Below are 27260 nucleotides of genomic sequence, written 5' to 3' on the forward strand. Positions count from 1 at the left end.
GTCTCACTGCGGCTAGTGAGAGGGATCTTATAGCCATTCAGGGATTTGATTTAGGGTTGTGCCATATCCGGAAGTTGTGTGGACAACTTTAAATCACTTCCTGCGCCTCTCAGAGCCCGTGCGTTCTGGGAGTGTCTGTAAAAGGATAACTGAGTGACCTTACCTACCCTCCAGGGGTCCGGAACGTCGCGGTTTCCTTCACAGAGCCCATAGAAATTAATTTGTCTATGTGCTATCCACAGCGGCTTACACTTCGAGCATTGAAGAAAAACGCTTTCAAACCAGCCAAACGCATCTGAAAACCGCCATGTTTGAACGCGCCATTAGGCCGTGTTCATGTGTTGCGCTTGATAATGCGTTTAGGAAGTCAACTGAACTGCATGCTATCGATAAAAAGCATCATGTGTTTTAGATCGTTTACACCATAAGGATGTGAGTTGTTTGTATTATTGTATTATTTTAGAGGAATCTCAACTTGATTGGGAGACATGAGGTATGTGGTTTTCTCTTGGCTCCATGCATTTCAGTGGGCTTATACACACAAACCCATGTCTGAGCTTAGTATCCTTTAGGAAATACTAGGTCCTATTCTTGGCCATGTTTGTGGGTGTGCCCTCTTATAGAAGTCTATGGGGCTGTGCCGTTCGTATTTGTGTATTAGTAGCTAGGTAACACATTTATGTGACACACTAAGAGGCTGGTAGAAGCTACTGACATTTGTCAGCCTTACATTTTTTGTGTTAACCCAGATAACAAAGATAATAATAATAGTAATTCCTTTATTTGTATAGTGCACACAGATTATGCAGCGCTGTACACAGCTTGCCAAATCTGTCCCTGCCCCCAATGGGGCTCAAAATCTAATAAACCTACCAGTATGTTTTGTAATGTGGGATGAAACCGGAGGACCTGGAGGAAACCCATGCAAACACAGAGAGAACATACAAACGCTTTATAGATGTTGACCCTGGGGCCAATAGGCTTGAGTCGCTTTTCCGACACGTTTTTGTTGTATTCTTATTGAGTTTTGCATTCAAAACGCAATTAGAAAACCCATAATGGGATGCGTTTTTCCTGGATGCGTTTCAAATGCGTTTTAAAACACAGCATAAACAGCACATGTGAGCGTGACTTTAATCTGTGTCCAGTTTGAAGGAGTTTACCAGGAAAACCCCTGGGTGCCGGGGAATTTGTAAGCAAAAGGTGTACTTACCCTGCTCCCGCCAGTAGTTCTCTGATTCTTCATCACTGCCAGGAATATGGTAAGTACACTTTTTTGTTACACCAGGGGGTATTCTAGGATTCCTGGTAAGCCTCTTTAAGACTGTCCATGTGGCTTTTCCTACCTTAATTTAAAGGCTAACTTGTATAAAATAAATGGGAGGTTGCTGCGTCACCCACTGAACAATGAAAAAACATGCACTGTATTCTTGGAGAAATCCAGACAATGCTTCTCCGAATAAAGTGCAGGTCAAAAATCTTGCTATAATACACTTTTAATATATCTGCCATGAGGTATATTACAATAGTGTAATAAAGCCGGTCAGATGCATATTATAGCTGAAGGCTATCTCTTCCAGTACCCCAATGCACTTGGCTCAGCGGAGCATGTATGTCACATATAATAGACACAGCGTAACAAGCTGTTGCCTGACCGTTTTAGTGGCAAAGCATCTTAGCATCTGCTGTTGGAGGAATATCAGGAGATACATACTGTAGATATATTGACTGCCTACAGAGAAAATCTTGACATGTCCTAGTCTCATCTTCTTTTACACAAGTGCTGTCCTTTTTTCACTTCTCAGTTGCTGTAGAACATATAGGGGGACATGTATCACTCCTATTGCTTTCTTTTTGTGCGACTTTTCACAGTTTGAGACTTTTTAGGTGCAGAATCAAGCAGCATACCGTAGTTATCTTTGTAGTCCAGATGTTTGTTTAACTTGTGCGACTTTTGGGCATGGAATTGTCCCATTCTTGTACCTAATAAGTCCCAAAACTGAGCATGGTAGACCCAGACTTACTTTTGGGAGCTACTATTTGGGACTAAAAAGTTGCACACAGCAAAAAGTCGCAAAAGTGAGTCTAAACGGGCAACTCATCACATATATCACAATGGGAAAAACTTAAAGAGGACCTGTCACCTGTTAAAATGGCACCAGGAGCTGCTTACTAAAGTGCTACAACAGATGCCGTAGTGTTACACTGCCAGCATTATCAAAACTTACGATAACACTAGCAGAAACTGCTGCGACGTATGCTAAAAACACCGGACCGTTCTCATGCAGAACGGACACACAATAAGATCTTAGAGAAAATAGATTGAAGTCACTCTGAAGAACCTTACTCTCACATAAAAACATCTTCAACAGATTGAAGTAGAGGGACATATGAGCAATGAAATGTGTTAGTAACAAGGATAGAAGGCATAGGTATCAGTCATATCATAGCTTAACCCCTTACCGACATGTGACGTAACAGTATGTCACATGGCGGGTGTGGGTGCATGGAGAGGGCTCACGGGCTGCATATTGCAGCAAAGGCTTACCGGTAACACCCTTGGTCGCCTGGAACTTGTCTAGGATTGTTTCTCATTTTAACCCTTTCATTATAATGTGCGATCAGCACATTGTAATGAATTAGGAGGAAAATCCCCATATACTGCCATACTGTAGTATGGCAGTATATGATAGGATTGATCAGACAATCTAGGTTAAAATACCCTAGGGAGTCTAAAAAATAGTAAAAATAAAAAAAAAAGTTTAAAAAAAAAATAATAATTTCCCTAGAACTGATACAAATAAAAAGTAAGAATCATAAACATATTAGATATTGCTGCGTCCGAAAATGCCTGATCTATGAAAATATAATAATGGTTTTTCATTGCGTTTAACCCCCGTAACTAAAAATAGCGCCCAAAGTTGAAAATGGCAATTTTTGTCATTTTAAAAATATAAACAATTCTATAAAAAGTGATCAAAAGGTCATAAAGTATATGCACAGCCTTCCCCCCCCCCAATAGTATTATACACAGCCTCCCCCATAATATTATTCACAGCCCCCCCATAATATTATGCACAGCCTCCCCCCCCCCCCATAGTTTTATGGACAGCCCCCCCCCCATAGTGTTATGCACAATCTTCCCCCCATAGTATTACGCACAGCCTCCCCAAGATTAATAAACCTGGTACTTACCTCCAGAAACCGGCATTCCCCCGCAGCGCCCTGTCCTTTCACCCTGCCTCATGGCAGAAGCGGCCCTGACTACTGTTCAAACCTCAGTTAAAAAAAAGTACAGAACAGAGTTCTGGTATCCATGCGGTTTTTTAAAACAGAGAAAAAGTACTACAGGAACCGTAATTGTTTCTGTCAGAAAAACACATGCATTACAGATCCCTGCCTAAACAGAACATAAAGGATGACATAAAATTTCCATGGATGTCAATGGGATTTATAACTGATACGTTACACCTCCGTTCAGTACCTTTTTTAACAGAGGTAGGGAACGGAGGTTTGAACAGTAGTGCGAACTTAGCCCAAGAAATGGATTGACAGGAGTAGAAGAGGGGCCACCACAGCTGTCATGCTGAACTTTAGGAGTAGAGGATGAGGATGAGCAGGGGAGCTATTCTTACAATGACGGGATGACATTTTTATGTCATGAGAAATCTTTATAACGCTATGCTGCGTGTTGTACATATTGTACATGGTTTACAAGTGAGGCATGTAACCATTGACCTCACCCACCATTCACAGCTGTCAAGCAAGATCCTGTTGTGAAGGAATGAAGTCTTAAGTAGGTTTGGCCATCCAGCTAGTGTGTATAGGGCCTCACAACTCACTCCTAATTGTAAATGTTGGATCAGATATAAAACAGGAATTCTACCCGATCCATTTGTTCTGAGAAGCCAAGATAGCAGCATTCTCCTTACACTAAACATACACTTTCAGCCAAGCCATATGTGCACCCGTGAGGGAATTGTGAGAAATAGTAACCTAACGTGCATGGATACCCATAGGGCTAGGACTAGATTGTTGTAACTGGGCCCAACTACATAGACTAACTTTATGCCACCTTTTGTTCACCTTTGACAATTTTTGCTTACAGTGTTGCAATATATTAGAGCCACTTGTCGGAAAAGTTGTAGAATGTATTTAAAACATGAGAAAAATTTGTTTTATTTATTATTTATTGGGGGCGATTTACAAATGAATTCTGGTACATTTTCAGTAGATCGGTCTAAGTTTAGGTGTCCCTTATAATTCCACTCTCACAGGGCAAATTTATTGAAGCATGTTCTATCAACTGAATCTCATGGTTCATTGTTTACTATCATCCACATTTTATAGTTTATAACCAGTTCATCAAGTATATAAAAATGCAATCATGTCATTAGTTTTACATAATGAGAAGATTATGAAGTATCATGTTAGGACACATTTCCTTATAGCATTAAATCATTGTCTTACTAGATCAACAAACCTCACGTGTGTCTCTGAAGGAATCTGGTTACGTAAAGCTATAAATATCAGACATTATCTAAATGCATGTAGTGACAGTTACTAGGATTGGAAACTTTCATTACATCAACTGATAAAGGTCTATTGTACTATTAGATTAGGCTCTTCGATGGTTATTGTTATTATTTTTTCTTTTAAACATAAGGGCAGGGTTACTGCTCTCTTAATATTAGAATTAATTTAGGCTAAACTAAAAGTGAATCTTTGAACTGTCATTGTGATTACAACCTGGCACTGGTGAGATTTTCCAGAGCGAACCTCAGAAGTCAGTTCAGTCCAGTGATACGAGGTTAGGTACAAGAAACCAAACTTGGCCTGACACTTGGAATCCCATGTTTCCTGGACCAACCATGCTTATCTGTCTAGACATATTAAATATAAAAAAAAAACTATAGAAAATCCATTTTACTTATAATTTAGTGTCTAGTACATTGTTGGCTGATGGGAGATTGTTGTCAGCCATTGTAAATGATAGTTTACATAATATTCTTAAATAATGTTTGGTTAAAATAACCTTACATGAAGCACAGGGCTAATATAAAGTAACAAAGGATGTTATACTTGGCTCAGTTCTCTGCTCCGGTCCAGTGCAGCTCCACTCACTCATCACTGCTGTTTTCTGTTTGTACAAAAGAATAGCAGTGTTGGGAGCTGCCATGCTGAAGCAGAAGGGAGAATATATTAGTATTAGTATGGTATTAGTATTCATTAAACTCATAATTTATGACAACCCCTTAAAAGGTGAGGAACACATGTGCGATAATTGCTGCAGGTAAACCACAGCTCCTCTCAGAAATTTACTCTAGCAATGTTTCTACAGATCCCATCCTGATTCTAGGAAAAAAAAAAATCTTAAATAGGTTTTGGGTGCTGCAGCTTAATCCCTTCTAATAACCACTGCACAAACCATCCGTTTTCAGCCTATGTACAGCCATTCTGCCCATAGTATAAAATACTAAATAATAAATACAGTGCAACACACAAAATGACTTCTTTATTCTCTCTCTGACCATTTGGATTGGGAGATGGGTGACCCTGCAGATCCTGTAAATAACACGTGGAAACAAATAGAGCCTGTCTTGCTGGTTTTCTTGTACAGCTGATACAAGGGATTTCTCAGAGGAGTTGTGGAAATGGTCGGATATATAAGCCCCAGATAAGTAAAGGTTACGTACAAGATGGTTCTGTAGGTTTGTTCTTAAAGGAAACCTACCACTACTGAAGGTAGGTATGAGATGTAAACACCGGGCACCAGCTCAGGGTGAGCTGGTGCCGGAGCTTACCTTAGCTAGTGTTTTAAACCGCTATATCGCGGTTTAAACACAATTTGATTTACAGCCCCGAGGTAGCTTCGGCGCTGCGCACGGCCGTGCGCGCGCCTGCCTCCATAGGAAGTGCCGGAGGCGCCGCGCCGAAGCTACCTCGGGGCTTTAAATCAAATTGTGTTTAAACCGCGATATAGCGGTTTAAAACACTAGCTAAGGTAAGCTCCGGCACCAGCTCACCCTGAGCTGGTGCCCGGTGTTTACATCTCATACCTACCTTCAGAAGTGGTAGGTTTCCTTTAAGTTGAAACTTGTATATTTTTTCAGAAAGAATATTTTTTCTGTCCCTGTGACAATTGGATTTTCATAATTTTCACCCAAATCGTCCGTTTTTGACCAGGAAACACTGGTTGAAAAAGTGCAGCGGTCTTATGGGGGACAGATGCCTCTGCAAGGCATCCATCCATTCTCTGCCTCTGCTGAGTGTACATTATGTGCTTGAACATGTTCAGGCCATGGAAATTAATCCGTGTGCTGATCAGATCCCATGGGTCAGCAGACAGGGACTATTGTCCACTGCACTCGGTCTGTGGGATCTGACCAGCACTCTGACGTGTTTCCACGGATCAAGCATGTTCATGTGCAGGTAGCCTAAGGGTGATGCCACACGTCACGTTTTTGGACCACACGTCGCGTTTTTGTATTTTCAGTCCGTTTAAAAACGTATGCATTTTTGAACGTTAACCATGTGTTTGGCTGGTTTTAATTTGTTTCACAGCTGGCTACACTTCTAGAAATGAAGATAAACAGGTTAAAGCAGCCAAATGCATGGCAAACATTCAAAAACGCATGCGTTTTTAAATGGACTGAAATGCATGCTATAAAATGGTCCTTCTGCTCTCATGGATATATAAACATAGAGGTGATTGCATTTGTCTTTCCAGATTACTTGAGAAATCCATTGTATATTATTGTGGAGTTATGAGCTTCATTGAAGCTGTTAGTCGTTTCAGCAGAGAATATGGCGCCTCAGGAACTTAATAGAAAACTTTTGATAAGGAACTGTGACTGGGGTGCTTCATCAAATCATCTCCTAATTAACACAATCCATCTATCCATCTTCCCAATTACTCTGATATAATGTAATGAGTAATGACTGGCTGAATTGGGACAGATTAGTATGCATAGATGTTCAGCCTCTTTGTGTCCTGTCTCTTCACATCCATCTCCCAGTATGCTTTAATAAATGAAAGCAACAATATTGAAGTAGAACAGGATGTACATACCCTCAAATTGTCTCATTTACTAATTGATTAATGATGGCGTAAAGCGAGAGGCAAAACCCCCAGCTAGAGCGATGCTTTGTGGCTACGTAGATGGCAAAAATAATCTGTAGGATACAACCGAAAGGGAAGACGTTGTGAACTGTATTCGTCTAAACCAGGAGTGCACAACCTGCTGCCCGGCAGAGACCAATGAGAGCTGTAACCAGTGATGGAAGTGCTCATTGGTGCAGTGGGCCAGGAAGCGGTTAGCACACCATTTTGAACTCTCCTGGCTCTGAGGGGAGCTCCAGCATGGTAAGGGGCTCCACTTATTTCAGGCGGCTGCATGGGGGTCTCCATTTTTATTATTGTCTGCTCCGAGGGGCTCCATTACTGTATGCTCTAAGGTTCTTCAATATTACGGTTTGACTTCTCTGGGGTCTCTATTATTTATTTTCTGGTTTGGTTGTATTTATTGGCTGGTCTTGGGTCTGTATTATTATTTGTCTGGTCTGGGGTCGATATTAGTAATTGTCTGAATGCAGAATTTGGTCTCTGGGTGTGTATTTATGGCTTTACAGTGGATATTATCATTGCTGAGGTGGCTTTTTATTATTTTGTATTGTGTTTTTTTATGCATCTAGGGTGCTGGCTACTGAGGTGGGCAATGAGAAATCAGCTTTTATTTTTTTGTAAAATGCAGTTAAAGAGATGGGGCTGCACGACCAGGCAAGCAGGCAAACTCTGCTTCCTGACTGCTCTGCCTAGTCCATGTATCTGGCGTCCCAGCCCTGCATCCTAATGGCGATGTCATTCTGTAGGTGTATATGCATATGGCACCTGTGATCATGGAGCCAGAACAGTATGCGCAGTAACAGCTTCGAGATCACAGGCAAACTGCACATGCGCAAGATCTTTGGATAGCTGGAGAATGACGTTGCCATTAGGATGCAGGGCTGGGACGCCAGATCAAGATCTTCGTTGTAAACTGATGTGAAACTGCCACAAATTTTTTCCCATTATTGTGCTCCAGTTATAGAACACAGCTATGTTCTTGTAGATCTAGGCAGACAGGGCATTCTATTCATCCAGTGCATCAGTGGTCTAGCCAGGCCCAAAGCCTATTACACTACACTAGCCCAGAGTATCTAGACCAGTGGTCCTTGGGAGTTGAATGACTTTTTCACAGACCATTGGAAATATGTATTTTTTTCCAATGGTCTTAGGAGTGAGACACCACAGGGCAGAGTTCTAGCTACCACCCCTGCTTCCCACGTGGGGCAGCTTTTAGCTCCTGTGCAGTCTGTGATATAGTAGATGCAACACAGGCAACGGTGATGGCATGTCCACCAGGTCAAAGGCTCCAAAGACCAGAGATGGCATGATAAATGTGGAGGCATGATGTCACCACTCCTGTGGTTACTAGGGGCATCACTGTGACTGCTAGGGCATTCCTCTGAATGCTGGCTACTGTGGGGCATCCCTGTGGCTACTGAGGCCAGGGAGTGTGCCTACCGGCGGCATGCCTGTGACTGCTGGCTACTGTGGGGCATCCCTATCATTGCTGCCTACTATGGGGCATCCTTGTTGCTACTTAGGGCAGGCAGTGTGGCTACTGGTGGCATGCCTGTGACTGCTGGCTACTATGGGGCATCCCTTTCATTGTTGGCTACTTGTGGGGCATCCCTACCATTGCTGCCTATTGTTGGGCATCCCTGTGGCGACTGAGGCCAGGCAGTGTGGCTACTAGTGGCATGCCTGTGACTGCTGGCTACTGTGGGGCATCCCTATCATTGATGGCCACTGTGGGGCATCCCTGTGACTGCTGGAAGGATCACTGTGACTACCATTACGATTCATAACAGAAGCAAAATTAGACTGCATTCATTGGTTTCTATGGGGACCCCCCCCCCATACATTCGTGTGAATGTAGACTTAAAGTTATGAAGTAACAACGAAAATAATTTTACAGTTTGTGCCCCCACAACATAATGTACTGTATTATAGGGTTGCGGCATTATAAAGGCTGTTGTACAGTAGATGCTCCGCGCCCTGTCAGGTAGGTGCGCACACCCTCGGTGTACTGTACTGAGAGGTGCTGGGAGTGTCCGTCCGGACTAGTAACACGAGTTCAGGACGATTTCACACGGGGGCGGAGCGGGTGCCTTCCCCTCTCTGGTCATTTAAACTGAAGGGCGCTCACTATTGGCTGGGAACCGCATTCCTTTTAACAACGGCTGGAGCGCTGGCCAATCAGCTAGAAAGGATCGGGCATGGGGGTGGGTGCCAAGCTCTATGCACGACCCTGTTTGCCAGGTTCGGATCCATAACAAACCGGACTGGTATTTGTAGTGAGGAGTGCGGTAGCGCTGCGGTTCTGGACTTCACTCTGCATCCTCGTGCCCTCTGCCCTCCTGATCAGGGCTGTGTCCTGCCCGGCACTGCTGCTCGTACTGGCAGGCGGCCAAGTGCGTGATCAGAGTTACAGCTCACACTTTGGAGACTCCGTGCTCTGGTATCTACCTGCGCGATCTGGCAGTGCTGCATGGCAGTGTGACCAGCCCCGGTGCCCGCCGCTAAACACAAGTTCTCGCCATGGGGGAAGAGCAGGAGTTCCCGGCCGGTGCGGTGGACGTGTTCGATGGTAAGCTGCGGGCTGGTGGCCATTGTCACACTTCTCCTGGCATGGAGCTTCCCCATGTCTGTGGTCACTCTGTGCTGGGGGGTGGTAACGTGGCCCCTACCATTCCTGTCTCACCTCAGTGTGATTGCTGTCCTGCAGGTTTGGAGTAGGACCAATCAGATACTCCCTTCAATTCTCCAACTCGAGGTCCTGAAATCAGAGCTCCCTTGTGATTGGCTCCCACTGCTTGTTAATCTTTCCCTCCCTTGTAGTAAAGGTCACCTGAACATGTTCTGTATGATGACTGAGGGCAGGAGTTATGTCCTGTTATGTAATGTCTACACTGTTCTGCTTCTGATGTTTTCAGCTTTTATGTCCACACCTGTTTTCCGTACTGACGCTGATCCTGTAATACAGGGGTAGGGAACCTACGGCTCGGGAGCCAGATACGGCTCTTTTGTTGGCTCCATCTGGCTCTCAGACAGATCTTTAATAAATAGTGATGGCTGCTGTGTCTCTTAGACTGATCACTGGATACAGGCAGTGATGTTACCGCTGCCTATGTCCTTTGTTAGACCCAGGTGCCCTCGCCGCCATTGTCTAAGTCTGGGTCAAAGAGAAGAGCGTGGGAGCGATGAGGAGCTGGCACCAGGGAGCCCTTGTAAGTGAATACTTTTTTTTTTTTGCTGTGACTACCTATCTATCTTCTTGAGGGCATGTGCTGTGACTACCTATCTGCTGGGAGTATGTGCTGTGGCTACCTATCTACTTGGCGGCATATGCTGCGGCTACCTATATACTCAGGGACATGTTCCGTGGCTTCCTATTTACTGGGCATATGTGCTGTGGCTACCCATCTACTGGGAGGCATGTGCTGTGACTACCCATCTCCTGGGAAGCATGTGCTGTGACTACCTATATAGTAGGGGCCATGTGCTGTGGCTACTTATTTACTTGGGAGTATGTGCTGTGGCTTCCTATTTACTGGGAGTATGTGCTGTAGCTACCTATCTACGGAGGTATGTGCTGGGACTACCCATCTACTGGGAGGCATGTACTGTGACTACCTATCTACTGGGAGGCATGTGGTGGGTGTCAGGATTTGGAGTAGTGAACTCCTTGCACCATGGTGGATGATGATGTAAGCAGACACCTTGGACAGGAATCTAAGTGGCATCCAGTCTTCACCAGAGCCCGGCAGTGATGCATGGTCGGGAACGGAGCAAGAGAACAGAGCTGGCAAAGGAGCAGAATCAGGAACAGGTCCGGGGTCACAATAGGAGGTCAAGGGAAGGAACCACTGTGGAAAGCTTTCTCATAAGCATGAAGTACTAAGATCCGTCAGGGAATGCTGGGAGCCGCCGGTCTTTATTGGAACCCAGGAAGTGGGCAGCGCCAATCGGCGGTGCACTGTCCCTTTAAATCTGCAAGTGCCGACACGCGCTGGCCAGCCGGGACAGGAGCAGGAACGTGGAGAGGTGAGTGAGCTCGGAAAAGGGCGCTGCCACGGAGAGGAGCACGGGTGTGTCTGCGGTCCGAGACCTAGATCATCGGGGCACCCATGACAATGAGACTATCTACTGGATATGCATATGGTACGGCTCTTACGGAATAACATTTTAAAGTATGTGGCGTTCATGGCTCTCTCAGCCACAAAGGTTCCTGACCCCTGCTGTAATATTTCCATATGATGTGATTAATATTGTACCTCCATGATATTCATCCTTTACATATCTTCACCTACAATCCAGAATTGGACACGACACATTAACCTATGAGAAGATTAACTATTCTATATTTTACATTGTGACACCAAACTTGGGAGGGAACAGTTCTTGTAAAAAGCCAAACTTTGATCTTTAACCTCTCCCACCCAGGCCCATAGGCCACACGGTATTTTAGACATTTTTTTATTTTTAACTTAGCCGCTTACTTTTTTAAGATTTTTCGGATACAAATCTCTGAGTACGATCATCTCCTAACACAAGAAAATACAGTATTATTCAGCACCAACATATTCTGCAGAGCTTTACAGATCATGGGGTCCATATAGAGACAAAATAAGACATTAACGGGAAATAACATAGTCCTATGAAACAATAAGAATGAGGGATCTGCTCACAGAAGCTTACAATCAGTGTATTATTGGTTTATACATTCATTTGCACTAGATTAATGATCCCTTTTGTAATACTGTTGGGTAAACACACCAGCTATTTTCACTACCGGAGAGCTGTGTACACATTGTACATCAATAGTAACATTGTATTCTCTGGGCACACAGGAAGATTCAATGCTATTTTTATTCTATTGCAGCATTACTTTTTGTTTGGCCGGTCAGAGTTTCTAAAGGATAACGCGGCAGAAATTAACAATAACAAAGAGTCTTTAATGTCTTTTTTTTCTTATTTGCCAAGATATTTGGGTCACATGTAAGTCAAAATATATATATTTTTTTAGCAGAAATGCATCAAAAGTTCAGTACCAGGGTCCAGTCATTTATGTATTTAGTGACAATGCTGTTCTGTGGATTCCTAATGTAGTAGATATTGGATATTGTTCCTGCACTTCTAAAGAGAATCCTCTGAGTATATGTATATTATATGTACATGTAATTATATGTATATCCACATCTGAGAGGGTTTCCCTCTGACACAAGGGGGAAGATTTATCATACGCCAATGCATAATGAAATTCTGCCCCTCCAGTACCTCCTGATGTATCTGGTGGCCAGGATACGTAGTATACTATTCTGCCTGGCATAGAGATGAGTTGGCTATAGTGAATGTGCAGGCTTGTCACAGGAACCCCTGCCAGTCGCGCCCCCCTTCATACTCACAACCTTGACTGTTGTAAGCAATAATGTTACAGTGAGCTCTACCACTAAGATATAACTCTCACCTGCTGCCAATGGGAGGTTTTTGTCCAACTGAGAGCTTCAACAGAGTTAGAATATTACACAATGCACTGGCATGTAGCGATATATCATCTAAGATATCTCTATATATCGTTACATTGTTTTTTTTCATATATATATATATATATATATATATATATATATATATATATATTTATATTTTAAAGGACCTGTCGCCCTAAAAAAAAGAAGGCACTAGGAGCTGCTTACTACGCCAGCCTATGACTTGGGAGGGGCTGTCTAGGGAAAAATGCAGCGCCTCGAACCATCACCTTACGAATACGCCGGACTGCTGTAAGTTCGGTCCGGTGTTCTGAGGCTATGGCGTCACTGTGTCTGCTAGTTTTATCAGAGGGTTTCGATAAAGCTAGCAGTTTAACACTGCTAAAAATGGGGTAGTGCTAGGAGCTGCTTTACTTTTTTAGGGTGATGGGTCCTCTTTAATGTATAAGACACAAAATTAATAATACATTTTATATAAACATTGCCAGGGCCACCTTTACAGTACAGTCAAAACAATATTTTTGCTCATTTAAAAAAAATTAATGTAGGATAAACTGTTTTAAAGACCACAATGTAAAAATCGATTATTGTACCATTGTACTTCCAGAATAGGATGTAGAAATATTCACGAATGACTGCATACTTAAACGTATATATTTCTGCTCTGTTTAGGATCTCTACTTTCGGATTGACATGTTAAAAATAGTAATGATAAATGAAAAAAAAAAATCTCACTCTGACGACATGCTTTGGGTAAATGAGTGACACATTCATGGTTACACACACATGACCTTGCTATGTATATCTTTCCATTTTCCAAATGTAACCCCACGACCGGATCGCTCTGTTAGTACTAAAGTGCTTGTGATAAATATCTGATGGGACCTTCACAATTGCAAGAATGGTGATCTCTTCTACCCAGAGGTGTAGCAAGAGGTCAGTCAAAATAAGGAGGAATTGATATGTTTCCACCATACACACCCTATAGTATATAAATAAGGCCATTTCAGAATCTGACTTGGAGGCCACTTTCTGAGTGCACTGTTGTATTACACCTGAGTGCGCCTTGTACTGTTTGTGGAATTAGGGAGTGCGGTTAGGTGTGTCGTGGGCATGCTATATATAGAGTATTAGTATGTGCTGTGCTCTGTTCTTTACCAGAGTTCAGTGACTCGTGCTCACTGAGTAAGAATTGCTGCGCCTTTTGTTCTGATACATTGTTGCAGTGGTGTGGATGGCATGTGCGGTATGTGTCACCCCTATGTACTTCACATGAAGTGTTCTGGCAAATACTTTACAATCCTGTATGATGCCATGTAACCTTTTTTTCTCTTTTGCTTTTTTTCAGAGCGTCTTTACTTTGCTATCGTCTGTGGCAAACCAAAGCCCACAACAAGTACACATTATTTCTCCATCGACGATGACCTTGTGTATGAAAAGTAAGTACGTAGGGTGACTATCATCTCCCTGGACAGCAACACATACTAGTGTGGTTTATGAGCAGGATTTGTGCCCCACCCCCACCCTCTCCCTCCATTTCTCATTGGGGTCATCATTCCAGTAGTCCAGTTCACATTTACTAACATGCTTTATGTTCAGTGATATTCACTAGTAGTCAAATGGGTATATATTGCACATAATCTTTCCAGAAAGAAAGACTGTAGGGTTATTGATGGCACATGGGAGCCATGGCTGTAATTGTTTCTGCTCAATACGGGGACTCTAGCAGTGGTCCCTGTGTCTGGATGGCTATCCTGCTAAATATAGGAAGAAGTGCTTTTTCAGGACTACAATTCTGTGGGTTTTTAAAGGTGTTTCTCTCACAGCTTTTACAATAAACTTACATTTAAATTTAAATTAATTTGGAGGTTTTCTACTTGCAAAAAAATAAGCTATTCTGGTTGGATGGTTCTAAAAATATAGGGCATGTCGGTCAAAATGCACATCTGAAAGCCTTACGACCAGAAAATCTGTGACATATATTCCATTGTGTCAACCTGACCAAACAAGTACACATACTCTGAAAACCATCTCTTCTATTGCTGTATGCTAGTTTGAGAGGTAATCCAAAATGTTTTCGTAGTTAAAAAAAAAAAAAAAAAAAGTTTGTACTGATGCAAGTGTTGCAGGATAACAATTTACACTTGTCACATCCATCTTACAAGAGCCGTAATCTGACAGGACGGAGCTGTTCATCTGAGGTGATGGACCTATGTTTCTTGACCCATGATGGTGAGGTAGGGTTGGTTTGATATTACAGTTTATGTTATTAGCTTGTGGTTCCCAGATCTTCAGACCATGTTAGGAGTCTTGAGAGAACAACCCTGTTTTGGAGATCCACTTCTTTCTGTATCCCTCAATCCACACAGTTAATCTTCTTCCATTTCTTGTTTATGTGGAGCAGAACATGTTGGAATGGAGCCACAGTTTTTACTCGCGCACATGACTGTGTGAGCAAAACGTGGCGAAAACGGAAAAGTAAATGTCAGGTTAGACATGTCCATAGGAAATGAGCAGCAGGTCCGGGCAGGTATAGGACCTTCTCTATAATTTGTGGAGCGGTATCACTACACCATGACCATTACCAATATAGTTTGTGCGACTAGCTCACGGCCAAAAAATATGGTTGCGTGCATGAGGCTATATTGCACCTGATGAGAGAATGGGTGTTTCTTCAGGAACAGCTTATCAGCTTATTATGGTCTTACCTCTTCTTATAAAGGTTATAAAGTTGACACTACTGCTAGTGGTGTCTACTGCCATACAAATAAAACCAATGGTAAATGGAGGTCCTCCGGTTTTCTGTCATTGACTTGCTTAATTTGTTTTTCCATTTTAAATAAGTTTGTCATACACCACTAACAGTAAAGTGAACTACTCCTTTATAGGCACCTATTGTAAACATTATTTCATAATTTTGTTGATTTTTTTTGCATCAGCTGTGCGCTAAAATCTACCTATAATGGAAAGTTTTGCAGCTGTTCTGTGTAGCGAAGTTCACCTCTGCATCGTGATTTTTATTTCCCACTGACAGAACAGAAAACTACAAAGACTGAACAGAAACTTGGCAGCGATTACACCTGTTCATGACAATAGGTTTTAACTACATCTGTTAGTTTTTCTTCAGCTTCCACATGCACTCAGTGTAAAAAAATTATTGACCCCTCTACCTTAATGCTTGACACAAATAAGAGTTTAGCCATATTTTGACTATTCTTGGTTTTGACTCCTGTTACTGATGAAATATCAGTCGAGCCTACATGGTCACGCTAGGTGGCTATTCATACCCAGAGCTAGAGCCCTTGTGTGCAGTTGCCAGTCCAGGATGCACTTGAGCCTCATTTGCAGTAGCAGCAAGAATTTGGGTTGTGCTTATAAAGGCTTTTACTTCAGTACTTTTAAAATGAACTTTTATGTTAATGGAGCACAAGTACTTCAGGGGCCAACACCTAGCTTATATACGCCCTCAAAGCTCTTGTAACCCCCTCCCTACCGCCTTTCCCACTGCTGAAATCTTGCTAATTAGCATCACTTGGTAGATTTCCTTTAAAGGACAGCTGTCATCAGGTCTGTGTCACTTGTCCTGTCACCACTACCTGTTGGAGCAGATCACAAGGATCCCATCCCAGCCTTTATCTAGTTATTTCATACATTATTCATTGTAAAATCCTCTATTTTTGATCATGTAAATGAGGCTGGTCACATGGTCAGAGGCAGTGATGTCACTCCTGTTACCCCTCCCGTCTCCTCCCCCTGCTCATGTCTGTGTGTAATGGATAGTAAAGCATGGCTGGTATCTGTGCTGCATCTGCTGACATGCTGCATCCTCCTAATATACAGGTGAGAGACACAGACATCAGCTACACATGAATCTGACATGTTCTGCTGTAACATGGCTGCATGGAGCTGCTGTATCTCTCCTATATACACACACATGCACACACAGGCTGCAGGGGGCGTGTCCACCAGCACCAGGAAGCACATCATTATACAGCCTCACATCATTATACAGGCTGTCAGTCATGCACTGGGGGTGTGGCTGTGCCTCCCACTCATGAATAGAGTGGACAGCTTGAATATGCTAATGCTTCATTGGACATTTCACAGGTCATTTGCATGCAGCTTTAGGACCTCATTGCTTAGGTTTACAGGCATGTAGAGGGACAATGAAGGGATAGAGGCAATGCTCTCTAATGGCAGTTTATGAAAATATATTTAGTTTAGGGGGGTTATTTTGCATGACGGGTTCTCTTTAACCCTTTAGTGACCACCCATAAGGATTTCTCCATCGGTCACTAAGGGTGGTGACACACATGGTGTTCTTAGGTCGTTTTTTGACCAGTTTGAATTAAGATAATTGATCGAACCTGTCAAAAAAACGGCCTAAAAACGCCATGTGTGTCACCACCCTAAGGGGCCATAGTTTGAGGTTTTTATTAACATGACTTCCAAAGACCTTAGAAATAAAATGGTCCCTGAACTAGTTGATTGCAAAATTTTCATGAAAAAAAAATAGAATGCTGTTTGATTTGTGATCTTTCCAGCATTGTAATAAAACAAAAGGACCCTTATAAAATTATGCAAAGAGAAAGCTGGGATATTGTAAAAGTTAGTCTTACTACCCAAATTAGTTACTATCCGTTTGAAACAGAACAGAACTTTTGAAATGGATAATTTTTTTCAAAATTTTTACCGAATTCACCTTTTTTCATTAAAAAAATTTCCCACTAACTTGATGTACAACATGTCAAGGAAAAAATAAATCTCAAAACCGCTTGGGTAAGTTAAAGCCTTCTGAAATTATTACTGGATAAAGTGTCACATGCAAGTTTTGAAAAATAGGCCTTGGTCATCAAGGCGCAAATGAGCTTGGTCACTAACAAGTTCAATGACTCTTTAAAATGAATGATGCATAAGCTTTACAATCTAAGGGCTCGTTCCCACAGACAGGTGCTCTCCTGGCTGAGCACAGGGCTGGGAGAGGTGAGCGCTCTTCAACCGTCTTCCCTCCATAGACAGATGAGCAGCCGCTCGGAACCATGTGCTCACCAGACCATGAACGATAGCCATAGAAATCTATGGGGGCCCTGATCTGGTAGGAAATTATGCGACCAGATCATGACCCTCATAGCTGCCGTGTGAATGTGCCCTAAAGGTGTGCTGGTTCTCAAAATAGCACCCTCTTTATTGCACTAAGGCTGGTTTACAATGTGACTGATATGCTGGATTATCATTGAGTAATTGTTTTTTGTCTTTTAGCTTCTATGCTGACTTTGGACCTCTGAACCTGGCCTTGCTGTACAAATATTGCTACAAGCTCAATAGAAAAATGAAGGTGAGTTATGATGGAAAGAGGATGTATTTGGCTGGTCCTGGGCATGGTATCAACCTCTCGTGGTTATGCTCCCCCTTCCACCACTGTAGTGTCTTGTTGTAGGGTTAGTAAAGATGCACAGAGAGAAGTATATATCATCATTTTACATCACAAAAAATAGCTTGCAAAGTATTTTTGTTTTAGCCTACTAAAGAGGATGAGATACTACTGCCTGCTGTTCACTATACAGAGTGGCCGGAGCCCGAAGCGGATGTCTCCATCCACTATGCACTAATCTCAATGCTCACACTGAAGTGTAATGAGAACTGAGCCTGCAGTACTATGGAATGGCCAGTGCAGTGTGGACGGAGACCTAGAAAGCCCAGTGAACCATGAATAGATCTCATAGCTATGGTTTAGCTCCCACCGATCAGGGATTTACGAGAGAAACGCTTTCTGCTGTATTCATAGATGCAATACTTCCTCTAGTCATGGACACTCCACCCCTGAAAATGGCCATATATACATAGTCACTCATCACAGTTCCTAATTTGAAAGACCTTTGTTTTGTTTCTGTAGTCCTTCGTCCTGACAAAGAAGAAGATTGTCCATTACACCAACAGTGACCAGAAAAAACAAGCCAACGCCGCCTTTCTCATCGGATGTTATGCTGTAAGTGCTCTGTTTTAGGCTCAGTAATGTTTGCGGGTAACATATTCATTGTAACAAGCTGGTAAAATAAGGATCTGCTAGGACACTATATACAGACCCTTCCAGGTTTTTGTTAAACGTTTCTGTAATTGTATTTCTTAGATCATATACTTGAAGAAACTCCCAGAAGATATGTACAAAATTTTGCAGAATGGAAATGTGAATTACCTACCGTTTAGGTAATAATAGTGTTAAATACATTGAATTCTTACTATGTGATCTTGATAGATGTTTTAAGGATTGTTTATTATTTGCTAAGGCTTGTTTTATCTTTTAGATGCATTATTTATTTCCATACAAACTACTGACAAATTGACAGACCCCTTTATGAGCTATATGTAGCTTTGCAATGGATTCTGCACAGTGACCCCACAGCCATAGGTGAACCGAGCCTTAGGCTGCGGTCACACGTGGCGTTTTAAGCAGTCCGTTAAAAAACATATGATTTTTTGAAAACAAATGCGTTTTTGACCAGTTTTAATAAAGATAATTGAGAAAAAGGGACAAAAACGAATGCATGCTTTTTTTAACGGACTGCTTAAAAACGGGTTCAAAACTCCACATGTGACTGCACCCTCAGTAGGCACCTAACGCTTAAAGCAGTGGTGGCGAACCTATTCACGGGTGCCAGAGGTGGCACTCAAAGCCATTTCTGTGGGCACTCAGACACTTCAGGACAGAGTTCACCATATAGGACCAAATCCCGCAGTCCCGGGCAACTTAAGAGATAATGTTTTTTAAAGCGACATTTCATTAGCTGTTTGTAACTGCGGGAAAAGTTTGAGGCTGTTGACAGAACTGCACTATCTTTGGAGGTCTTCCTGCTGGACCCACCATTCTCATTCTACAGAGAGACCCCAGAGAGAAGCTACAATGAGAGTCTGCATATGCTCTTTCAACTGTATTGGTGGCCTCAGGGGGTTGATATGATTGAAAATTAAGGAAGAACAGTTGTAGTAGTAGCTTGGGCACTCGGTCTGCAAAAGGTTCGCCATCACTGGCTTAGAGTATTAATCTATGTATTCCAGTTGCATATTGTACAGTCTGCTTCCACACATACCTAGTACAGTAACAGAAATGAATATGTCTTCCAGGGATGCCTCCTTCGGTACCTCTAGTTTTCATTTAACACTTCTCGACTGTTTCCATGCTGTGCAAAAGGTGAGTTGGCAATAGACCTTCTGTATTTTGATGTTAAGAATACATTCAAATGTAGAGGTTGCGATTTGGTAACTGCAGTTTTTGATGTGTCAGTATTAATATAGGTTTTTTTTTCTTTAAAGGGCACCTACCACCACAAATCTACCTATAAAGGTAGATTGGGTGGTAGGTGGATCATTGGGACGTGAGGATAGCCCTTTTAAGGGCTAATCCTCACGTCCCTGCACTTTTTTGAGAACTTTAATTTGATATTTATTCAAATGTACTTATGTGGCTACCGGGGCGTGGAGTAGCCGCTTATGAGATTACACGAGGCGGCTACTCCACGCCCCGGTAGCCACTTTACTCCTCCTACTCACCCATCTTCGGCGCGCAGCTCCGCGTAGCTGCGCGCCCTCGTCCGGCGAGCCTGCCGTCTGCGCATGCGCAGAAGAGCAGGCCCGCGCCTGCGCGGTCACAACTCCGAAACAGGCGCGGGCCTGCTCTTCTGCGCATGCGCAGACGGCAGGCTCGCCGGACGAGGGCGCGCAGCTACGCGGAGCTGCGCGCCGAAGATGGGTGAGTAGGAGGAGTAAAGTGGCTACCGGGGCGTGGAGTAGCCGCCTCGTGTAATCTCATAAGCGGCTACTCCACGCCCCGGTAGCCACATAAGTACATTTGAATAAATATCAAATTAAAGTTCTCAAAAAAGTGCAGGGACGTGAGGATTAGCCCTTAAAAGGGCTATCCTCACGTCCCAATGATCCACCTACCACCCAATCTACCTTTATAGGTAGATTTGTGGTGGTAGGTTCCCTTTAAAGGTTATATAAGTAATTGTCTGTGATTTAAAAACATGTTCTATATGGCTCAGGTGGTATAGAAACAATAAAGAGCTAATACTCACAGCTTCTATTTGTATACAGGCAAGCATTGACAGCCGTGCACCTGATACAGCAGGAATTTCAGGTTGTAGCAGGTGACTTGCTGTCAAACGCCCTGGAGGAGGTGGGAACAAACTCTTTGTTTTCTTACCCTTGGACTGCACAGAGTCCTATACAAAAAGTTTTTTAATCCTGGACAAAAAAAAAATGCAACCAAGCACCACATCACAAAAAACTGGAAAAGTGCAACTAGCACCTTTTATAAATCACTCATTCATTTCAGTACACACACAGTCTTCTTGCAGGTCTAGTGTCTTGGTAACTTATGTATGGGACTTTAAACTGTTGGCACTCCACAAGTATGCACATGGCTGCACTAAATACAATCATTTTTAATAGATCACTGTCCGCATTCGTTATTTTAGCAGACCTTGTGACTGATTAGTTGAAAAGGAGAGAGAGTAGTCTTAGGCTATATTCACACTAATGTGTGCCCTCACCCCTGTCCCTCTCCATAAAGAAACATGGGGCACTGCGCCGTATTACGGGGAAAGATGGGACATGTTGTATCTTTTTCCCGGCTACAGAACAGTACGATGCCACACGTGTGGTGCACCATACCGCTTCCGGACGGCACCGTGCACCCATTGCGGTCTATGGGGGAAGTATATACGCCGTGTATCCGTCAATCGTATATATACGTCCCCCATGCGCCAGTGTGAATGTAGCCTTAGTCTGAACTAGTCATAAAGTCGTGTGCAGGTAGCCTTTCCACTCCATACCCAGAGGAGGTGTACTTACCTGCTGACTTAAATTCAACTGTGTCTGAATTGGGTTCTGGTAAATGCAGTAGACCTACAAAGAAACAAATTTGATTGTGTGCACATTTACTTCTATAGAGTTTCCTTTTTTAATTATGTGCTGAATTGAAACTAAACTTTATCTGTCTTATCACACCTGTGTGGACTTGTCCCAGAACTAATAACTGATCCATCAAAATGACCATTGATGACTTCTTCTTTTTGGGTCCGTTTTCATCACTTACATTATTTCAGAAGGAAAAAATGTTTTTTTTAAATTCCTGTGCAAATAACGGAAGCCTAATAGGAGTGGTGCAAATGGACACTTTAACGGAAGCCAATAGACATTTTAAAGGGGTTGTTCATTTTAAGCACATCCCAGCAAATAATTGATATTGTGGTTATCTACAGGAAGTTAACAATGAAGCTTCCTATAGAAAGACAGCAAGTAGAGATCTAGAAACCTGTGAAGAATTGATATACTTTCTGTATTTGAAAATTTAATAACTTATTATTATTTGCTGGAAGTGGACAACCCTTTTAATGGATCTGTAAGGGTGATGGCACACGTGGTGTTTTGATCGCGTTTTTGGGCCATTTTATGCAGTCCATTGCAAAACGCATGCGTTTTTGACAGGTTTGACCAATTATCTTACAGGTCAAACAGGTCAAAAACGCATGCGTTTTTTGATGGACTGCTTAAAAACGGGCCACAAACGCGTTCAAAACACCACGTGTGCCATCACCCTTAGTCTTTGTAATCATTTTTGTGACTTCAAACACAAGTGTGATCCGGGTCCTAATGTTTTCCCTGTATATCATATGATTTCTTATATTTCATATTGTAGGCGCTGCAGTATGAATTCTTTGATTTTAGAGCATTTAATCTGGAGGAATACCAACACTATGAGGTGAGGTTTAATAAAAAGCTTTTCACAGCAAATCATCGTTTCTTAGTATGAAGCTTTTGAGGAAAACACTTTATTGTTAACTTTTTTTTAAATTATTCCCTTCTGTAACAGAGAGCTGAGAATGGAGATTTTAACTGGATAATTCCAGAAAAATTTCTAGCTTTCAGTGGACCCCATCATAAAAGTAAAGTGGAAAATGGTATGTAGTAATAGTGTCATTTTGATTCTTTGATATTCTACAACATTGTGTCATTTAGTTTTCTTAGGGGGGTCCCCGTGTATTTGGAAAATGATCCTGAGCTTGACCTACACCCTGCAACAAATCTATTTATCTGGTATAAAACAGTTGGATGCTGGAACATGCTCATTGACACTTGTACACTTTGAGCTTTTCCATTGTTGCAGCTCAGGTTTTCTTGTTAAATGACTTTCTACATAAAGCTTCTATCCCTTTTCTGTGCAGAAAAAGGACCGTATTTGCATGTATCCACTAGTGTTACTTTATCGGACCCTCCTATCGATCCTATCCAGCATATGGGACTGTCCAGGGAAGAAGCAGCGTCTCGGACCGCCTCCTCATGAATACGCATGATCGCTTTGCCTCCTTACTGGTCACAGTTCATGTCATGTGACCAGAGTGACATCATTTCAGGTACTTTAGCCTCCTAATAATAGCAAACTGCACCCCATACATGTATCTGACCACATGAAGTCACAGCAGCCTCCATGGACTTCTACTCCTATCCATCATCCTTGGAGACTGCTGTGATTTCATGTAATCACACACATGAGGTAGTTTGCTGTTCTTAGAAGGTTAAAGGACCTGCGATGATGCCACTGGTCACATGTCATGAATATTACACCGTGTAAAAATATTTCCCATCTTTACATAGATCTTTATATGTCTGTAGTTAAATATTAGAAGACTGTCTAAGTACAAGGAGGCAAAGCAGTGATTTGAAGAGACACAGAGCTGTCAGTCAGAATAATGGGGCGTGGTCAAAATCTGGTGTCGGGTCCGCTTTAAAGCTTCTGGCTATAACACAAGACTCGGGTTGCACTATGCATTGAAATGTCAATACTAGAAAGCGTAGAACGGTACAATACTAGGGCCTTGTCGATTTCGTTATTGGGTGCCTGAACTGTTCTACTGATCTTTTAATTTAACATATACTGTCATAAATTGGAGGCTAACTTCTCAAAACTAAAACTCTCCTTGCAAACATGCAAGTCCCAGAAGGCTAGCTGTGCACATTGTGTATTATGTGCAAACCCGCAGCAAAATACAACAGCAGTGTAGTATGGGATGTATAACTATCCCATACATGTTGTGGAAAAAATCCATAGCTGAATTGCCTCATTGGTCATTTTCATCTGTATTAAATAAGTGACATGTTCCTGTGGATGTGGAAATTAACCTTTGCAACACAAAAATCAATGCATCTTATACATCAGAGAGCAGCTGGCTGTGGGATTACCATTGGTAGATTGATACCACAATATGTGTTGGTGTCAAATTCCAAACTCTGGTATCTGTTCAACGCTACACAAGACATTAAGCCAACTTTCAACTCAATGGTAAACATTTTACCACTGGCAAAACAGCTGATCCGTTTTTTGATCTAGTGATGATCACTAATGTTTGCTGCACAAGAATAGGGATGTGCTGGTGACTAATCCCTTCCTATAATGTGCTCTCCTCATCTAGGGTACCCGCATCATGCTCCAGAAGCTTACTTCCCCTACTTCAGAGACCACCACATTTCTACCATTATCCGCCTCAATAAGAAGATGTATGAAGCAAAGCGATTTATTGATGCTGGCTTTGAACATCACGACTTGTTCTTTGTGGATGGCAGTACCCCTAGTGACTCCATAGTGAAGAAGTTCCTGAACATCTGTGAGAATGCAGAAGGTGCCATAGCTGTGCATTGTAAAGGTGAGTTAGAGTTGCAGATTATCGGCTTCATCCTATGACCTATTGTATACAGACGCCTTCTATGTTCCCATAGCATAATGCATTTTCACATCTCATTGTTTCTTCGGCATGTTGGAGCATTTTCTGAAAAGAAAAACAATTTAAGTTTGATTGCCACATGAATTTCCATTTTAACAAGTTTTTTTTTTTTTTTTTTCAACCGTTTTTATATGTCTACTGTTTTTTCAGCTGGTTTGGGAAGGACAGGTACGCTTATAGCATGTTATATGATGAAGCATTATAGAATGACAGCTGCAGAATCCATCGCCTGGATCCGAATATGTAGACCCGGCTCTGTAATAGGACCACAGCAACAGTTCCTGGTTGAGTAAGTACTGCCAGCCGTGGTGGGGTTTTTTATTTGGTTTTGAATAGAAGGAGGGGGTGATAGAAATGTATACTAACAAGCAACCCCTATAGGGTTAAATGGCTGTCATCAGCTTTCTCTAAGGCCCATTCACACGACCGTGGGGGCAACGTATATGCGGCCTGGTATACATCCCCCATAGAGGGCTATGGCATGGGGGCCCGGTACCGTGAGCACAATGAGTGCTCACCATTCCGAGCTGTGGCCACAAAAAAGATAGAGCATGCTCTATAATGCGCTGTAAGAACTGCCGTGCGGCTCTATTTTCTATGAAGATGGCTGCATACTGATTCAACTCAAAATCCATGCTGAAGTATCTGAATACTTTGTGGATGTGCTCTTTATATATTTTTTATTTTATTTTTTTTGCACTGCCATAAAGGAAACTTTGTGTGAACATAATATAAGGTTTTGTTTAAACTGTGCAGTAAGGTCTCCATTTTTGCTGTATTTCTTTTTTCTTCTCTCAAGGGTCTGTTGTGTAACCAGGCATTTTTATTTTTGTGAGTAGTTACTTTATGTACATGTATAAATGTAGATACTGTACTACTTTTGGTATTACCAGCACATTACCTCACACATGCGCCATTTTATTATGTGCCCAGAAATGACACATCCACAGGTCTCTGTTATTAGCCCTGTACAGATCTCTAAAATCGTGTCACAGTGCCACTTTCCTCAGCTCCCCATCTACAGTGGTTGTGATTTTATATAAACCTCATGGACCTGAGTTACGCCGCTTTTTTAACTGCGAGTGGGAATTATGTAAGTAGCGCACCTCTTGGTTTACGTTATTTCTATAACTCCCAATTCCCTTTTATTGGAGTTAAGGAATCGGCGTAGATCAGTTCTATGTTGCTTATGGGAATCTTGTGTATATGCCATGATTGTGCTTTTTTGGGGGGGGGGGGCTTATAATGCAGCCATTATGAATAAAGATAACATAATACTTGTTATATGTATCTTACAGCAAGCAAATGAGTCTTTGGAATGAAGGTGACATTTATCGAAAAAAGAGACGGGAGCAAGAAAATGGCAACAAAGTAGCAGTCACCTTTATTCTTTCTGGTGTGGATGACATTTCACTCCGTGATGATCTGGGTAAAGCATCTGGTAAAGAGGACATTGAGTTGGTAAGTATGTGTGTATATGTCTACATGCTGATGTTAGGGGTGTATATCAAATATTATCACCTGAAGGCAGTTTTTGGGTACTCAGATCTTGGTGAAGGTGATGAGAGAAATGCATGTAGGGATTAGGAGAGATTTGTGAAAACCATGAGCACATTTTTGTTTGTTAAAAAAAATAACACTCAATAAACCTGGAGTAGGGTCACTTAGAATTTGTTGGAATTCCAGCCAGCATTTACCATATGCTTTCTGTTGCTTTCCTGCTCTTGTATCCAGAGCTTTCTATGAGTGTATAATGTTATGTGGTTAACCAATTATTGCTGAGTTGGCACATACAACACATGGCTCATACTCCTAGCAAACCAGGAACTCTACTTCACAGTAACATTTATAGGACTTGGGATGCTTGGCACCACATATAGCACCTTGGGATGCTTGGCACCACATAGAAGACCACCACCCAGTGACCCTGGAATGTGCCACACAATGAAGCTGTTCATTCCTTGTGAAAGAATCAGTCTGAAGTATAGGATTCTTAAGGATACATAATGTGTTCATTTCATATCTCTGCCATGCCTTTCCATTATCTATAACTGCAAAAAAAAGTGAAGCATCCAGCATTTTAGCTCAGAAACCTGATATAAAGGAGTCTACTGTACATGTAACCCTATGGCGAGGGAAGACCTTCTGTTCTATTATGTTCTGCTATCATAACGTGTGTGTGTGTGTGTATATATATATATTAGTACAATGTGCATGTCTGCTTCACGATTACTTCCCACATTGCTTTATAGAGGCTTTTACCCACTTTTCTTTGTAACTAAACAGTACAGCGATGATGACGAGGCCATAAGCGTCACACAGGGAGACAAGCTCCGGGTCCTGAAAAGTAAGAGACAAACAAGGACGACATCTGCAGCTCCCTTATCGTAAGTTGTCCTTTATACACTCTCCCCATACCAGCTGTTAATAAGAGTGAAAGAAACTTCTAATGGTTTATGGTAATTTTATTTTCTCTGTCTTTTTTTGGTAATCTCCTTTCTTTACAGCATAAAGCACAATAAATGGAAACCTAACCTGTAGAAGCTAATTTTCACAAGCAACCAGGCTTCCCTATTTTAAATGTAGCGTAAATGCGTTGGACACACCAACCATATTGGCGTCCATACGGGGGGGGGGGGGGTGATCGGAGGGACATCTGGACAAATACGGACAAAGAATCCGTTGTTTTCAGCCCATATAAAACTGTGCTGTGTGCATGTACCCTTTGTTTGTGTTTGCATATTACTGCAGTCAAAAACTTTCTTTTGTATATTTTTCTACATATAAGGCCGGCGGAACATGTGGCGTTTTGAATCAGTGTTTGGGCCGTTTTTAAGCAGTCTGTTAAACGCATGCGTTTTTTGAAAATTCATCCGTTTTTGACCAGTT

The 27260-nt window shown here is 42.2% G+C and overlaps 1 protein-coding gene across 10 annotated transcripts in view; it reads left to right on the top strand.

The window, feature by feature from the left end:
• CDC14B (cell division cycle 14B) overlaps positions 1–27260 on the top strand; it is a 58267-nt gene that overhangs the window by 17726 nt on the left and 13281 nt on the right. For 7 of the 10 annotated variants that reach the window (XR_011855576.1, XM_072150813.1, XM_072150815.1 and 4 more), the window contains exons 2-12: positions 13943–14033; positions 17854–17929; positions 18488–18580; positions 18722–18798; positions 19714–19780; positions 22292–22354; positions 22466–22553; positions 24063–24293; positions 24522–24660; positions 25670–25832; positions 26658–26758. Coding sequence is in view for 9 of the 10 variants with exons in the window: in XM_072150813.1 (XP_072006914.1) it covers positions 13943–14033; positions 17854–17929; positions 18488–18580; positions 18722–18798; positions 19714–19780; positions 22292–22354; positions 22466–22553; positions 24063–24293; positions 24522–24660; positions 25670–25832; positions 26658–26758 (1189 nt within the window). In the remaining variant the exon portion in view is untranslated. Of the gene's footprint in view, positions 1–9377; positions 9696–13942; positions 14034–17853; positions 17930–18487; positions 18581–18721; positions 18799–19713; positions 19781–22291; positions 22355–22465; positions 22554–24062; positions 24294–24521; positions 24661–25669; positions 25833–26657; positions 26759–27260 lie in introns of those variants that run through there. The other 3 variants (XM_072150814.1, XM_072150820.1, XM_072150818.1) reach the window with 3 other exon arrangements.

The sequence above is a fragment of the Engystomops pustulosus genome, chromosome 1 (assembly GCF_040894005.1).
Source record: "Engystomops pustulosus chromosome 1, aEngPut4.maternal, whole genome shotgun sequence".
Lineage (NCBI taxonomy): Eukaryota > Metazoa > Chordata > Amphibia > Anura > Leptodactylidae > Engystomops > Engystomops pustulosus.